The sequence below is a fragment of the Puma concolor genome, chromosome A2 (assembly GCF_028749965.1).
Source record: "Puma concolor isolate L17-30 chromosome A2, mPumCon1.1.hap2, whole genome shotgun sequence".
NCBI lineage: Eukaryota > Metazoa > Chordata > Mammalia > Carnivora > Felidae > Puma > Puma concolor.
The window spans coordinates 16,383,830-16,401,451 of record NC_141668.1 but is presented as its reverse complement, the minus strand read 5'-3'; the positions used below and the strand labels follow the sequence as shown (position 1 = coordinate 16,401,451).

At 41.3% G+C, this 17,622-nt stretch overlaps 1 protein-coding gene across 2 annotated transcripts in view; it reads left to right on the top strand.

The window, feature by feature from the left end:
- The first annotated feature begins 6,598 nt into the window (after positions 1 to 6,598).
- The window catches only part of TRIM24 (tripartite motif containing 24), a 131,743-nt gene continuing 120,719 nt past the window's right edge, over positions 6,599 to 17,622 (top strand). Inside the window, exon 1 of one of the 2 annotated variants that reach the window (XM_086689126.1) lies at positions 6,599 to 7,277. In XM_086689126.1, the coding sequence (XP_086545252.1) occupies positions 6,914 to 7,277 (364 nt within the window). In that variant the 5' untranslated portion in view covers positions 6,599 to 6,913. The remainder of the gene's footprint in view (positions 7,278 to 17,622) is intronic. The other variant, XM_086689120.1, reaches the window with a different exon arrangement.

Here is a 17,622-nt window from a genome sequence, read left to right as displayed (position 1 = left end):
TGCAACCCTTGTTCTAAGAATTTCACTTCTAGAAATTCAATGTAAGGTCACAGAGATAAGTGAAATGCTGAAAGTAATTGTACATGAGATTACTAATTTCTGCCCCATCCAATGTTCCCTTATCCCTTTACTAACAGAATGTCCACTTCTGCTGAGTTTTAGGATTCATGACTACGCCACTGAAAAGGACAGTTCGCAGCTTACCCTGAAGCTAGGTGTGGCCCTGTGACAACATAATGTGAGCGGAAGTTAATGCCCAACGTTTGTGTTACTTGATGTAAATTGCCAATTCCTCTCTCCTCTCAAGTGAAAACATAGTGCTTATGGCCCCATCTGGCCTTGTCACCAAAGACAACATTTTAAGGGATGACAGAATGACAAGCTAGAAGGCACTGTTGCCTTGTATGATTGCGAAACAGAGCTGTGGATCCACACTGGGATGTGTTATGTAAAAGAAAAATAACTTGATATGGTTTGAGCCACTGGAATTCTCAAACCAGCTTAGCCCATAACTTGATTAATACGGGTTTAAATGTCTGTGAATGTATTTTTTAAGCATAAATTTTGTTATAATGGAATCATAAGCAATCATTAAAAGTGATTTCATAAATCTATAGGTATCTACATGTATTGTTGGGCGTTTTAGTCTTCTTGAGTTGCTGTAACAAAATGCCACAGACTGGAGGGTTTAAACAGCAGAAACTTACTTCCCATATTTCAAAAGGTAGGAAGTCCAAGGTCAAGGCTGTAGCCAATTTAGTTTCTGGTGAAAGCTCTCTTCCTGGCTTACAGATGGCCATCTTTCTAGATCTTCACATGAGCTTTCCCTGGTGCATGTGCTTTAGGAGAGAGAAGAGTGAGGGGGTTTGAGGGCTAGGGGGAGAAAGAGTGTATTCTCATTTCTTTCCCTACTCCTATAATGACACCAATCCTATCAGACTAGGTCTCTACTTTTATGACCTCATTTAATCTTAATTAACTCCTAAAGACCCTATCCTCAAATACAGTTACATATAGGATTGGGGTTTCAACATGTGAATTTGAAGGAGGACACAATTCAGTTCCCAGCATTAATTTTAAAAAAGTACTAAAATTGTGCTATTGTGATTCTAGCTATGTCAAATTATATATGTGTGGGTGTTTACATATAGAACATGTTTACATAGATTCTGAAAACATGCTCCCCAGTAGCAATAAACTCTGTACATGGAGTTCAGGGGGGCTATGTCAGGCATCTTTGGGCTAAATTAAGAACAAGTTACAGAACAGAAGAGCAGGCATAGCTAAAAGTAGTGCTTGATATATATCACCATCATGAAAACAAACAGAAGCTATGTAACAAATGAATATTTGTTTCATGTAGCATAAACGTTGGGGGGGGGGAACCCCGAAAGAATGACACTTGTCAAAAACACAAATGTGTACAAGGAATTCTACTATCAAGTGAAATATCTCTTGGAAAGTAGAAATGGCTTCTGCTCTGGCTGTGTTTTATGTTGAGTTGGGACTGGATAGATTTTTACAAGTTATGTCTCAAAATAAACCATGTCACCATTTTCAGAGTCCTTTCAAAGTTCCACTTTGGTTCATCTACTCGTTTCTCACTTACCTCCTTCATCACAGAGTGTCATGAAACTCCTCCTTCTCCTTCTAGCTCCTAGCTACTCCACCTTTTCTTCTGTTATGTTATCTGCAAGCGTTATTCCTTTTTCCTTTTCTTCCATTTGTGTGCTTTCACTTGTTCCCTTATTATCTTCACTGTTCTCATCCTCTTTTTTTTCTTCTTCTTCTTAGTCTTCTGACGGACTTACTCTTGATCCTCAGGTTTTCCATTGCTTCTGCTTTCTCTCCTCTGTACGTCCTCTCATAATAAAGCCCAATAAAAGTGCTTCCACAGCACTGAGGGGCTTCTCTCTGCCTTTGGATATTCGCAGAACAGTCTGCACAGGTATTGCTCCCAATACTTAAGTTGACTTGGCTCCAACCGTCCATAAAAATCGTTGTGCCTAATGCCTCATGAGTCAATATTCAGTTTACAACTCTCTTCATTATTCCTGTCCTTCAGACAAGGCAATAAATATGCCCCTTCTCCTGTCACTCTCCGGCCCTTTCGTGACTTCTTTCCCTCCACACTTCATCTTCTGAAAACAATGTTTACCTAGAAGAAAAGAATGACTGTATAGGGGAGGTGATGAGGGAAAAGGGAAATCCCTGCAATGATCTCTCCTGGACTTTTCTCTTCAGCAAATGGCTCACAAGAAGCAAAAAAGATGATAGATAGATAGATAGATACATAGATAGATAGATAGAAGATAGATAATTGGGGAAATGAGCTGTAATTGAAGCAAATACTTAGAATGAAGCAAAGGATTAAAGGAATAAAGCAGGAGGAAGCAAGCTTTAGGTTTTTTGCTTCCATGCAGTTTGTGCGGTATTAAAGGAATACGGAAGAGATGCTCCTTAGCCTCAAGGAATTACAAGAAGAATTACTAGTAGGAAAAATGGCATGCCCTTTGTATTGGCTATCCCCAAGACCACCCTCAGTTTCAATGATTTTCCGGAAGGATTCATAAGATTCAGAAAAAGCTTCTATATCCCAGTTACAATTCATTACGGCAAAAGGATACAGATTAAAATCAGTAAAGGAAAAAGGCACGTAGGCAAAACCCAGGAGAAACCAGGAGAGAGCTTCCAGTTCTTGGCCAGTGGAGTCCCACCAACACGCTTATTCCTCTAGCAACAATGCGTAACAACATGTGCAAAGTGTTGCCAGTGCGGGAAATTCACCCAAGCCTCCCCAGGATCCAATTAGGGGTCAGTCACAGAGCAAGGAGTAAGTCCTCAGGTAACTGACCTTAGCTACAGTCTCCTGCCTTCCAGAGGACAGACTGACACTGTGGCACAGAGCCTCAGGTACACAAAAAACTGCGTGAGCCATAAGTCATAGAGTAAACTATCTGGGTGTGAGGCCAAAGCCTCAGGCATATAGCAATCCTCTTATCAGGTAGGGCAAAGATTCAGAGGTCATCTCCCAATAGCGAGTTAAAGACCGGTGCTTTGTCTGGACCGTGCAGGGTTTGAATAACCCATGTTCACTGAGTTAATCCTTTACTGTACCCCAAGTAGTATATACTTTTTTTTTTTTTTTTAATAACTTAACTTTTTATCTTCCTGAGGGCAGACAACTTAATCTAGTTATATTCTCAGTTATTTTAGGTTCTGTGTCCATTTTGGTTTTGGTCATCATTTGGGGTTTTAAAACCGTCAATACAATATTCACTCTCCTTTCTATCTAGGGCCAGCTTGAAGATCCAAGGATTTAATAGGGCCATGGCATATGTGAGAGAGATACTGGGTCCCGGGACATCGCTTCATGATGGAGTACACAGAATGTGCCTTGCTCCCATCGGTTCTTGACCGTGGGCATATCTGAGGAAGCCACTGAGATAACAAGACAGTCTTTGGCCCCTGCACACTGCATTCTCCTAGCTCTAACAATGAGGTTGAAAGTTACCCAAATCTCTCAGCTACTTCTGAAGGTATGAATTTTTTCCTTATCTTTTCTCTAAAGATATAGAAGATTGCATTAAAGGGGTTATCTCACACGTTCCTTGCATAGACATGTATTATAATTTCTAAGAGCTCTAAAGAAAAATGGTTTCGTTACACTTTCCTGGAAGATCTAGAATTTCCACTCATTACTACCACATGAGAGGTGGCCCTGAGAAATACTAATGAGCATCGAATGCTCTTGCTGTCCTTTGCAGACTGCCTTCTATTCCAGCGTAGACAAATATTACCCCCTCTCTCAGAGGGATGTAGAGGTGATGTTGGTACAGTTAGACAATGGCAAGCCATCCAGTTAGGGTGAAGCATAGAATGGATGTGGGAAAGCAGTAGGATCAGGCAGGGAGATCAGATAGGGATGAAAATATGGAGAGCCTTGGATGAATTCGGGAGTCATAGACATTATAGAATAAGAGAGGGAGATACATGAGAGCTATAATTAAAGACGAATCAGCTATCATAGTATGAATCTCTGTGAACTATTTTTGCAACACACTTGAGACGACAATATCTAGATAAGAAAATCGCATGATCAAAAAAACCCTAAAACAATAAATTTGCTTTCTGGAATTTAATAAAACCAGAAGCCATCTATATTTGAACAAAGTAAAACATATGATTGTTTTAAGTATATGAGACTAGGAAGCCTAAGAATATGGAAGATAATTTTCTGTAGAACTGATTATCCATGATGATTTGAGAAACTAAACTAGTGGATTGTTATCAAATTGCATGGAATTCTCCAAAAACAAGCCTCCAGGTTATACTGCCTTATCTTTCATTCACTACCATCATCCAAGGGAATAAAAGGCGCTTGTCTTTAGTCTGCTTGAATCCCGTTTACCATCTCTGTAATGAATTATTAGCATATGAAGTCATTAATTTATAATTTGCTTTCCTAGTATATGAAGATCTTCAGGGTGCAGCTACCAAAAGATGGAGTACAGAATGAGTACGGGGGAAAGAGTGATAAACTTCACATGGGGTCATTTAGGGGGACACTAGGTAAGCCTGAACTTTGAGGGAAAAGCATTCTACAACAAAGGGAACAGAATGTGCAAAGCAGGAGGTATGAAAATTGCTAGAGCATAAAGTATGAGAGCGCAGGGAGCTTTCATCACAATCACCAGATGCTTTTAAAATTGAATATGGGGATGAGCCCAAGAACCAGCTTTTAAGTAAGCTTGCCTGGTGATTCTGATGCAAACTAAGGTTTAAGAAACTACCACTATACAAAACAAATAGTGAGCTCTTGAAAGCCATTAAGAAGGAGAACTTCACTCTTGGAGGCCTATCGTGATTGGATTCACGATCTGTTTGGAAAAGAGGCTGGTAGGAGGGGAATAACTTGGGAAAGGTAAGGGAGGGCCAGGACGCCTAGAGCCTGCCCTCTCTCGCTGCCATTTGTTCTTCCAAGATCATTTCGGTTTTTAAATTTTTTTTTTTTAACGTTTATTTATTTTGAGACAGAGAAAGACAGAGCGTGAATAGGGGAGGCACAGAGAGAGAGGTAGACGCAGAATCTGAAACAGGTTCCAGGCTGGGCTGTCAGCACAGAGCCCGACGCGGGGCTCGAACCCACGGCCGAAGTTGGACGCTCAACCGACTGAACCACCCAGGCGCCCCAGGATCATTTCAGTTTTAACAAGGCCTTTTCTGACCCCATCCCACTTTCCTCAAAGGTCCAACACTACTCCATTTACACTTCCATACAATCTTTTTACATGTGTGTGCAGAAGTTTTGTTTTCCTCACTCCATTTCTATACCTCCAGTTCCTTAAAAGCTTGGTCATTTTTTTATTATGTCCCACGCCCAACATGGGGCTTGAACTCACAACCCTGAGATCAAGAGCCGCATGCTCTATGCATTGAGCCAGCCAGGTGCCCGGAAGCTTGGCTATATTTTGAGGGAAAACGTGTGTACCTTCTGACGTAAGCCTGTGTTTTGGGGGTCAGAATGAAAAAAATATTGAAGGCGTTATTTGGACGTCAGTACGGAGATTTATTTTTATTTTTTGAGTTGGTGCCAACCGTATACAACGAAGACATTTTCAGACCATCTTTATATATTAAGTCCTTGAAGAACCATTTTTATTCATTTGAAAAGCAAATCACTTACTTTATTTTTTTTTCAACGTTTTTATTTATTTTTTTGGGGACAGAGAGAGACAGAGCATGAACGGGGGAGGGGCAGAGAGAGAGGGAGACACAGAATCGGAAACAGGCTCCAGGCTCTGAGCCATCAGCCCAGAGCCTGACGCGGGGCTCGAACTCACGGACCGCGAGATCATGACCTGGCTGAAGTCGGACGCTTAACCGACTGCGCCACCCAGGCGCCCCAACAAATCACTTACTTTAAAAATTGATTTCACCTTTCATCGTTTCACTGGAGAATTCCTTAAAAAAAATTTCTGACTTGCAAGAGAACCTCCCCCCATCCCCCTATTCTTCAGGCTCCATCATTCATCATAGAGAAGAGTAAATTCAGGTGGCAAATCCATGCTGCCTCCACATATCTTTTTTACACAACATTTCTGCTTTTGTAAAATTCTTACCTTGTTAGCTCCTCACCATCTGTACTTCGTCATCCTTTGACCCTCCCACCATATTTACTCCTCCCACAGGACCCCCGTCTTCAGCAGTAAAACGAGAGTTTTCTCCGAAGCAGTTACTTAATTAACGGCGTTGAGTACACACGGTGGAGCTCCGCCCCATAGGAGGAGCTATCACAGGCGGACCGAGTTAGTCGGTCTGTCTTTCACAAACGATCCCTTAATCTTTTCAGGGGAGCGAAACACACACAAAGGCCCAATCAGAAGCCGCGGCTCTAGGAGCTCGGGGGGCGGGGCTGGGCAAGCGCCCTCCCACCTCCCAGCCTCCCGCCGAGGCCGTCGGAGCCTCGCGGGCTTGGGCAGGCCCCGCCCCCCGGCCAGGCGCTGCGGCTATTGGGCGGCGCCTTCCTCGTTGTCGCCTCAGTTGCTGGGAGAGGGAGGGCGGGGGCGGGGCCTGAGATGGGCCAGGGGCCCAGAGAGAAAGGCGGGGAGACGAGGGCGGGCTGGGCGGTTTCGACGAGCGCCGCGGCGGTTGGCGAAGCGGACGGGGCGCAGCCTTCCCGGTGCGAGGAACGGTTCCCGCTGACAGATCCCCTTCTTCCGGCCGCGCCACCCGGGAGGCGGATCCCCGGGGCCTGAGGAGCCTTTCTCGGCCCGGCCCGCTCTCCCTCCCTCTCCCGCGGGTCACCCGAACGGCCTGTGAGGAGGAGGAGGAGGTCGTCGGGGGCGGCGGCCGGCGGAGACCGCGCTCCCCCTTCCCCGGCAGCGGCGGCGGCGGCGGCGGGGGCAGGACAATGGAGGTGGCTGTGGAGAAGGCGGCGACGGCGGCCGCGGCGGCTTCGGCGGCGGCCGCCGGGGGGCCCTCGGCGGCGCCAAGCGGGGAGAATGAGGCCGAGAGTCGGCAGGGCCCCGACTCGGAGCGCGGAGGCGAGGCGGCCCGGCTCAACCTGTTGGACACTTGCGCCGTGTGCCACCAGAACATCCAGAGCCGGGCGCCCAAGCTGCTGCCCTGCCTGCACTCCTTCTGCCAGCGCTGCCTACCCGCGCCCCAGCGCTACCTCATGCTGCCCGCGCCCATGCTGGGCTCGGCCGAGACCCCGCCGCCCGTCCCCGCCCCCGGCTCGCCGGTCAGCGGCTCCTCGCCGTTCGCCACCCAAGGTGAGAGCTGGCCGTGGACGCCGGGGAGCCCGGGGAGGGGCTCCGGGAGGCGAGCGCCCTTGTGCGGCGCGACCCGCTGTCATGTCGCCGCCGCCCGGGGTGCGCGGCGGGGGAGGGGCGAGGAGGAGGGTCTGTGTTGGCGGCGGTGACATGGAGGGCCCGCGCGCTCTGCGGCGTGCCGCGCGCCCCGCGAGCAACTTCCACGGGCGCTGAGGACTTGGCGGCGCCGCCGCTGCTCCTCCTGCTGCTCAGCATTCTCCTCCAGGGTTGGGTGGCCCGTGCGACCCGCACTTTTGAAAACCTCCGTTGGAGTCGGCTGTAGCGTGTATCTCGGATTCTTTGCCGACTGCATCTAGTTAACTGCTACCCTCTGCCTCCCCGGAGCTTTGTCCGGGTCCATATGATCCTAATCATCTCGTATATACCCACGTTATTTGAGCTGGAGGGGGGAAGGGAGGGATGAAGATGAAGTGATGGGGACTTTCTCCGGTGATTGATTACAGATCGGATGCCGTCTATTTTCTATCTTGCATGTTTCAGGTTCTTTACCTTAACGAGTCCCCGATTTTCTACCTTCAGCTAGGGACAAAGGAACCCAAAGAGACGGTATTTTGTTGTCTTTCTCATTCGAAGATTTTATTTTGAGACGGTGAAGGGTAAGGAGAAATAGAACAGAGTGATTTGGGGTGCAGAATTTTCTCGTATTTTGTAGACAGCAGCTGGAAATTTTGAAGTTACTGTTCTCTTTGTGGTGTTTGTTACTGTATAATGAGACTTTTGACAGGTAGTTCCTATTGCTAGCGTTAACAGGTTTGAAACATTTAAAGTTAGTTAAAGTAAGCATAGTAATCATTTCTAGTGGAATGCTTGAGGATTTTAAATTTTAATATTGCAAATATTGGAGCATCTTCTTTTTAAAAATAGAAAGTAACTGGAAAAGGGGAGTCATTCCTTTTTAATATATACTTCCTTTTTAGAGGCTCTAGTTGATTTAATTTGAGATAAATTGGTGATTAAGTAATTGAGCCGATCAAGGGGTATATGAAATTGATGCCATAAATAGATTGTAGTGTTAGACTTCTCATTCGAGTATATGTTAGGAACAGTATCCAGTTGAGGGAGACAATTTTCCACGGGTCTCTAAGTTTCTGCAGGTCTTGCCAGGAAGGTACTGACTGCCCTTTGTTTCTGTTTTTTAAAAGATGTTTGTATAAGGAACAGCCTTGGAAGATAGAGATAGTGTCTTCCATCAGAGCAAAGAGCAGGCATGCGTATGGTCCAGTATAATAAATGTCTACTGGGGTAAAAGGCAGGCGTGCTTATTGCCTGTGATAAAAGACTGGTGTTCTCTAAGCTTAGGTTTCCTCTTGTGTAACACAACCCATTGCCTGTGCAGGTGTCAGCTGGCCATTTTCGCCTTGCCTGGTGGGAACTGGGGTTCTGGGAACCAGTGCAAAAGTGTTGGTGCTTTGCTTTATGTTATTGTAACTAACAGACTGCCCCTTATCTCTCACCCCTGAGTCTTTGTGTCTTCAACCCTGGTACGCTAGCTTGCAAAAGTCTGAGATCTTTCACACTTGTTTTCTCTGATGTGGCTCACCTGTTGGAAATTTAGTACAGGTGAAACTTAAGTCTTAGTTTTTAGATACATTTTATAGTTTCTTTTATTTATATTTTAAGCGGTTAAACAGGCTAGTAGTCAGGATCTGAATTTTGCATAATTCTAGAATTAAGATTTATCATGTGCCCGGCAGTGACATTTAGGTCAGAATGAATGAGAACATGGATAAGACAAGCTCTGAAAATCAACTCTGAGACAAATTTGCAATTCCAGATTTCTTAAAATGTTCTTTTTAATTCTAATCTCTAAATATATTTTATCTTGGTGTTTGTAAGCAATAGTTCAAGAAAGCATTTAAGATTGGAAGGTAATGTTTCTGTTTTTATACCAAGAAAGAAAAAGTCTCTATCAAATGACACTTTTAAATACACTCTAAAAAAAAAGTGTTATCTTCAGTAAATTAAAAATACTATCTATCCTGAATCTTAATGACTTATGTTCTCCCATTCTTTCTCATTGCAAACTTATTTTAATACTAGCTGAAGTAAAACTTTAGCCAGTACGTTTCATAACTAAATAATTAGGGTTCATTTGATCATCTCTGTTTTTCATTCTCCTAATGAACGTGTTGGTACAGTCTTGAGGGTCAAACTGTCATACCTACAGGAGCTAAGCCAGGTATCTGGGTAAAATAATAGGGAATGGTGGAGAGTGAACGAGAAGGCGAACAAACTCAGCCTCAGCAGATGGTCATGTAAGGGAGGGCAGGGCCAGTATTGAAGGACATTTATGTATATATTTTAATGAGAAGTCTGAAGCCTGGATTTTTGTGTAACCTTTCGCTAGTATTAGATATTGGCAAGTGAATAAAATATATATATATATATATATATATATATATATATATATAAATATATATTGCACACAAGCCCATTGTGTAGGCCAAATAAAACAAGTTTTGTTGAGGCCACAATTATGTTGCAGTTAAACTCTTCCCTTTTAGATTTAGATAGTGGTTTTCAAATTTTAGCGCTACTAGAATCGCTGAGTAAAATTTTATTTTTTACTTTTTTAAATAAAATTTTAAATGTTTTATTTATTTTTGAGAGAATGCAGGTGGGGAAGGGGCAGAAAGAGGGGTGGAGGATCTGAAGCGCCAACAGCATCTAGCCTTAATGTGTGGCTTGAACTCATGAACCACAAGATCATGATGTAGGCCAAAGTTGGAAGGTCAACCCACTGAGCCACCCAGGTGCCCCTCACTGGTTAAAAATTTACATTAAAAATTTAGATTTCTAGGGCCACCTGGGTGGCTCAGTTGGTTAAGCGTCCGACTTCAGCTCAGGTCACGATCTCGCGGTCTGTGAGTTCGAGCCCTGCGTAGGGCTCTGGGCTGATGGCTGAGCCTGGAGCCTGCTTCCGGTTCTGTGTCTCCCTCTCTCTCTGCCCCTCCCCCGTTCGTGCTCTGTCTCTCTCTCTCTCAAAAATAAATAAACGTTAAAAAAAAATAAAAATAGGGGCGCCTGGGTGGCGCAGTCGGTTAAGCGTCCGACTTCAGCCAGGTCACGATCTCGCGGTCGGTGAGTTCGAGCCCCGCGTCAGGCTCTGGGCTGATGGCTCGGAGCCTGGAGCCTGTTTCCGATTCTGTGTCTGCCCCTCCCCTGTTCATGCTCTGTCTCTCTCTGTCCCAAAAATAAATAAAAAATGTTGAAAAAAAAATTTTTTTTAAAAATAAAAATAAAAAATAAAAAATTTAGATTTCTAGGCCCATCCCCCCAGAGTGCCCAATTTGGCATAGTTTTAGAATTCTAGAGTATAATATTAAACCCTAGTGCTTCTTTAGCTCAAGCAGTATTATATTCTGAAATAAAATTGATCATAAGAGGATTCTTAAGGAAATTAAGACTAAAGTTCAAGGTATAGAGTGATAGGTTTCAACATTATCAGACCTAATTTTTCTATTAAATACTTTTTGGTGCTCCCCGTTATCCTAAATGAGATTCATGGAAAATAAATCCTAAGATATTTTTTATGAAAAAGAAATAAAGCTAATTTATAACAACAAAGTATTATAATTTATAAATGTTCAGACACAATTAAACTAGCTACCAAGCCGCCGTTGAGAACATGGGTCAAAACTGTCCTTTTGTAAGGCTGCCAGTTGGAAGGAATGAGAATGAGTGGCCACATGCTAAAGTTGGATGACTACCTCAGGTGTGACTGTCATTTTCTTAGTGTGCAGTTATATCCAGGAAAGAGGGAAGGGCTTAGAAAACAGTTTTTCTTTAGGTACATTACAGGTACATGAAGTCAGAAGACAAACTAATCCTGGAGAGATGTTACAACATGGTGTAATATTTTGTGGTGGTGATGTAGTCAGCAAGCGTAGCAAACTCTAAGCTATTTTTACAAGAATACTGAGCATACTTTTGAAAGGGATCACATTATTTGACCAAGGAGAGTAAAATAAAAGAATCCATCAGTTTTCCTAGACTTCTTTTCTAATAGGTGGTCTAAGAGATACATAACTGTCAATTCTGGGATCTGGTTTCTTTGAGTTCTTGGTGAGAGAAGTATAAATCACCTTGTGAGTACAAGACACAATGACAAAGAATTAATAGTATTTAGCACTGATCCATATTGTCCACCAGTTTTATTATACAATATTATATTCAGTATTCACCTATTAATGGAAATTATACTATTGGTTTCAATTTGGGGCTATTATGAATAAAATTGTTATAAATATCTGTAGACAAGTCTTTATGTGGATATGTTTTCATTTCCTTGGGTAAATACTTATAATTGGAATTTCTTGTTTGCATCATAAACGTATATTTACACTGGTTGTACTGTTTTGCATTCCCTCCAGCAACGTATAAGAGTTCCAGTTGGTTCACATCGTTGCCAATTTGAGTGTTGTTAGTCTTTAATTTTAGTCATTTTAGTATGTGTGAAGGGTTGTCTCATGGTTTTAATTTTCATTTCCCCAATGAATAATGATGAGCATCTTTCCTATGCTTATTGATTATTACAACTTTTTGGTAAAATTTCAGTTTGTCTTTTGCAGATTTTTTAAATTAGGTAATTGGATATATTATTGAAAAGTATATATTCTTTTTTTAATGTTTATTTTTTCCTGGAGGGGAGTGTGGGGGGAGGTTGGGGTGATGGACAGAGAGGAGGGGAGAGATGTTCTCAAGCAGGCTCTATGCTCAGCACTGAGCCCAATGCAAGGCTTGATCTCATGACCCAGAGATCATGACCTGAGCCAAAATCAAGAGTCAAACACTTAACTGACTGAGCCACTCAGGTGCCCCAGAAAACTATTCTTTATATATATTCTGTATCCTGGTCCTTTGTTAAATATGTGTATTGCACGTATTTTCTTTCACGCCTATAGCTTGCCTGTTCATTTTCTTAATGGTATTTTTTGAAGAGCTGAAGTTTGAAATTTTGATTTAAGTATGATTTATCAATTTTTTTCTTTTATGATTAGTGATTTTTGTGTTCTAATACTTCTGTGCCTACCCTAAATTTACTAAGATTTTATACCGTCTTTTGGTAGTTTTAGTTTTTATATTTAGAGCTATAATCTATTTTGAGCAATTTTTGTATGAGGTAAGGGTTGAGGTTCATGTTTTCAACCATATGTTAAAGCACCATTTACTGAAAAGAGTCCTTTTCCCATTATGTCACTTGGGCATTTTTGTAAAAAATCAGTTGAACATAGTATGGTTCTATTTCTATATTCTTTTCTGTTCTATTGATCTATCCATTCGGTACTAACAGTGTTTTTTTTTTATTACTGTAGCTTTAAAATTTTTTTTTTAATGTTTATTTTTGAGACAGAGAGAGACAGATCGTGAGCAGGGGAGGGGCAGAGAGAGAGGGAGACAAAGAATCTGAAGCAGTCTCCAGGCTCCAAGCCATCAGCACAGAACCTGATGAGGCCCGAACTCACAATCCATGAGATCGTGACCTGAGCTGAAGTCGAACGCTTAACCGACTGAGCCACTCAGGCGCCCCGATTATTACTGTAGCTTTCAAAGCAAATTTGGAATTGGGCAGTTTTGTTCCTTTTCAAAATTGTTTGGCTCTTTGAAGTCATTTGCATTTCTTCATAAATTTTAGAGGCAGCTTGTTAATTTCTACATGAAAGCCTGCTATGATTTTGATTAGAATTGCATTAAGTCCAGATACTACTTTGGGGAGAATGATCTAACAATATTGACAGTTCCTATCTATAAACATGTTTTATCTCCCATTTATTTAGATCTTTAGTTTCTCTGACTACTATTTTCTCATAGTAGGCTTGCACAATATTTGTGAAGTTTATTCCAAAAAATTTTATGATAATGTTGTTTAATGATCATGGTGTTTTTGAAAATATCATTTCTAGGGGTGCCTGGGTGGGTCAGTCGGTTAAACTCAGGTCATGATTTCATGGCATATGGGTTTGAGCCCCGAGTCAGGCTCTTTGTGCACAGAGCCCACTTCAGATCCTCTGTCTCCCTCTCTGTCTAACCCTCGGCTGCTCACATTCTCTGTCCTCTCTCAAAAAATAAACATTAAAAAAAAATTTTTTTTAATATTATTTCTAATGGTTGCTAGTCTAAATATAATTGACTTTTGTATATTGATTGTATCCCATTATCCAGCTAACTTCAATTAAATCTAGTAGTTTCTTTGTAAATTCCTTAAGATTTTCTGTGTAGACTGCCTTTGTTTACAGGTAGATAGTTTTACTTCTTTCTTTCCCTTCCTAATAATTGGTCATTTTCTTCCCCTTATTGCAATATTGAATAGATGTTTAATTTCACTATTAAATGAGAGATAACATCCTTGCCTTATTCCTGATCTTAGGAGGATAACATTAGTTGGTCACAATTAATATGTTAGATCTATTACCTTTTTACAGATACTCGTTATCAAAATTCAGAAGATTCCTTCTGTTCCTAGAGTGCTGAGGGTTTTAATCATGAGTGGATGATGAATTTTGTCAATTGAATTTTCTGTATCTATTAAAATGATAGTGTGGGTTTTCTTTTTTCTGTTAATGTGAATTATGTTGATTTTCAGATGTTAAACATATCTTGTATTGTTGGGATATGCACTGCTTGGTCATGATGTATTATCCTTTTGGTGTACTTCTGGATTTGGTTTGCTAATATTTTAAGGACATTTTTATGTTGATGAGGAAGCTTTCTTGTGTCTTTTATCTGATTTGGGTATCAAGGTAATACTGACCTCAATGTATAAAGTGTTCCATCTCATTTTCTGAAAGAGGTTTTGTAAAATTAGTAGTTAAATATTTGACAGAATTCAGTGAATCCATATGGGCTTGGAGTTTTCTTCATGAGAAGGTTTTTGATTAGGAATTCAGTGTCTTTAATTGATACAGGGCTATTCAGATTTTATATTTCTTCATGAATCCATTTTGGTAAATTGAAGAAAATTTTCTGTTTCATCTAATTGCTACATTTTTGGCATATATTTGGTCACAGTATTCCCTTATCATTTTAATGTTTTCAGAGGCTGAGTGCTGTCCCCTATTTTGCTTCTATTAGTAATATTTACTCTTTTTCTTGCTTGCTAGTCACTAAGGGCTTATCACCTAACTTTTGGCTTTAATTTTATTTCTTGTTTGTCTCTGCTTTAAAGGTATTATTTTCTATGTGTTAGCCACCTCAAACAAAGTTTGCATTGTGTTTTTATTAACATTCTATGAAAATATTTTAAAATTTCTCTTGTGGGGGCGCCTGGGTGGCTCAGTTGGTTGAGCGTCCGACTTCAGCTCAGGTCATGATGTCGCGGTTTGTGAGTTTGAGCCCGGCGTGGGGCTCTGTGCTGACAGCTTAGAGCCTGGAGCCTGTTTAAGATTCTGTGGGTCTCTCTGGCTTCCCCTGCTTGCACTGTGTCTCTCTCAAAATAAACATTAAAAACATTTTTTTTTAATTTCTCTTGTGATTTCTTCTATGACTGATGGGTTGCTTAGAAATGTATTAATTTGGGGCTCCTGGGTGGCTCAGTTGGTTAGACGTCCGACCTAGGCCCAGGTCATGATCTCTCGGTTCTTTGGTTTGGGTTCAGTTTGGGTCCTACATGTCAGGACCTGACGGGTCAGAGATTGGACCCTGCTTGGGATTTTGTGTCTCCCTCTCTCTCTGCCCCTCCCCTACTTGTGCTCTGTCTCCTTCTCTCAAAAATAAGTGTTAAAAAAAAAAAAAGAAAAATGTGTTTATTTAAAGGTAAATGGGATTTTCTGGGTAGTTTATTCTATTGTAGTAAAAAAAAAAAAAAAATTCTCTGTTAAGACTTAAATCTTTTGAAGTTATTGAGACCTTTTATGTCCTAACGTATTCTCTGTCTTGGTGAATGTTCCATGCGTATTTGAAAAGAACTTAAATTCTATCTACAGTTGTTGGGTGTAGTGTTCAGTAAATGTCAGTTAGGTCAAGTTGGTTGATAGTGTTGTAAAAATCTATATTTGTATTGGGTGTGGTTTTTTTGTTGTCTACTTAATCATCAGTTATGGAGAGAAGAATGTTAAAATCTCATAATTGTTGATTTATCTTTTTATTCCTTTTAATCCTGGTTAGTTTTTGCTACAGGTATTTTGAATCTTTATCTTACTGATGAATTGCTTGCCCTTTTTTAACACTGAAATGTTATCTCACACTACTTTTTGGTGAAGTTTGCATTGTCTTATATTAATACAGTTGCACCAGTTTTTTTTTTAATCTCTATTTGCGTAGTATATTTTCCCATTCTTTTACTTTTAACCTTTATATTTAAATTATGTCTCTTGTAGATAGTATATAGCTGTGTCTTTTTTTTTTTTTTCTTAATCCAACCTGTAAATTTTTGCTTTTAATTTGACCATTTACATTTTAAGTAATTATTAGTATGGCTGAGTTCAGACTACTTTTTATTTTTATTTTTATTTTTTAAAATTTTTTTTTCAACGTTTATTTATTTTGAGGACAGAGAGAGACAGAGCATGAACGGGGGAGGGGCAGAGAGAGAGGGAGACACAGAATCGGAAACAGGCTCCAGGCTCTGAGCCATCAGCCCAGAGGCTGACGCGGGGCTCGAACTCATGGACCGCGAGATCGTGACCTGGCTGAAGTCGTATGCTTAACCGACTGCGCCACCCAGGCGCCCCTGGACTACTTTTTAAAAATTGGTTTTCTCTTTGATCTTGTTGGGTCTCTAGTATCTTTGCTTTTCTCAATCCCTTAGCAACTACTCTCTGGTAAGTTTCCCAAAGTCTTGTTGTGCACATGCCTGGTAGCCTTCAGCCAAGGACTTGGGAGAAACCCTACAGAGACTCCTGGCATCCTTACTTTTTGCAGCTCTCTTCCTCCAGTGTTTAATTTGTTCCACAGCCCCACATTGTCCTCTGGCTCTTAGCTGTGTTCTACTTAGACTCTAGCTCCCTGCACTGTGGTTGGTAAAGAGTCCCCAGGCAAAGAATCAAGACATTTTCGAGGCTCACCTCCTGAATTTCCTTTTTTTCAGGGATCACAGTCTTTACTTGCTTATTGTCTAATGCCTGAAGACAAGTTGCTTCCTATATTCTTCCCAGTTACATACATTTTTTCCTAGCAGGCAAACTTGTCTTGGTATTGGTTACTCTGTCCTGGTGGAAAGTGGATATCAAAATACTGTTTTTTAGTTGTTTTTTTTTTATGTTTATTTTTGAGAGAGAGCATGAGTAGGGGAGGGACAGAGAGAAAGGGGGACAGAGGATCAAAGTGGGCTCTGTGCTGACTGCAGAGAGCCCAATGCCGGGCTCGAACTCAGGAACCTTGAGATCATAACTTGAGCTGAAGTGGGATGCTTAACGACTGAACCACCCAGGTGCCCCAAAATACCATTAGAAAAAAATGTTTATTTTTGAGAGAGCCTGTACATGTGCAAGTGGCGGAGGGGCAAAGAGAGGGAGAGAGAAAATCCCAAGCAGGGTCCATGCTTAGCCCAGAGCCCAATGCCAGGCTCAGTCTCATGACTGTGAGATTATGACCTGAACCAAAATCAAGAGCAGGATGCTTAACTGACTGAGCCATCCAGGTACCCCAAATTACCATTTTTAAATTGCATTGCACCTTTTAAATAAACCTAGATGTGAGTAATTTGCTAACTTTGGTTCTTACATCTCTAGATTTTTTTGTCTTTTTAATTTTTCTTAGCGATCTCACCAAATTAAGTTATCAACCTAGTTGCACAAGTCTTGCATTTCTCCCTGTAACCTTGACCCCTTTCTCAAATTGACTCCTGCATTTGCAAGTACATTCTAGACCAGTAGTCTCTAAAATGGTATGTGTGTCACATTATGAGGTAACATATAATTTATTGAGTTGAGGGAAAACATTAGAACTTCTATGCATAAATTAACCTTTAAAGTACTTGATAAGTAGATCGTCATGGTCACATGAATAAGCCTGTTAAATGGCTACATTTCACATAAAGTATACAAAGTATCCTGAGGGAAGGAATCAGGGCTGCTGCAGGCCAAAAGGTACCTTTGCATTAATTAGAAATAAGAGCTCTCTTAAATTGAGAAGTCCCTTGTGCTGTGCAGTCTATAAACTGTACACAGCTACCCTGGACCTGATAGGATTTCTATACTGCAGACCCTGTTGTGTTCCCTCATTCTACCCCTAGTGCACATACACAAATTATACAATTTACATGTTTTGGGATAACTTGGTTTATGGATTATAACCTTTGTTTTGAACCAAAATGACTGTCAAAAATTGAAGATCATGGTAGGCCATT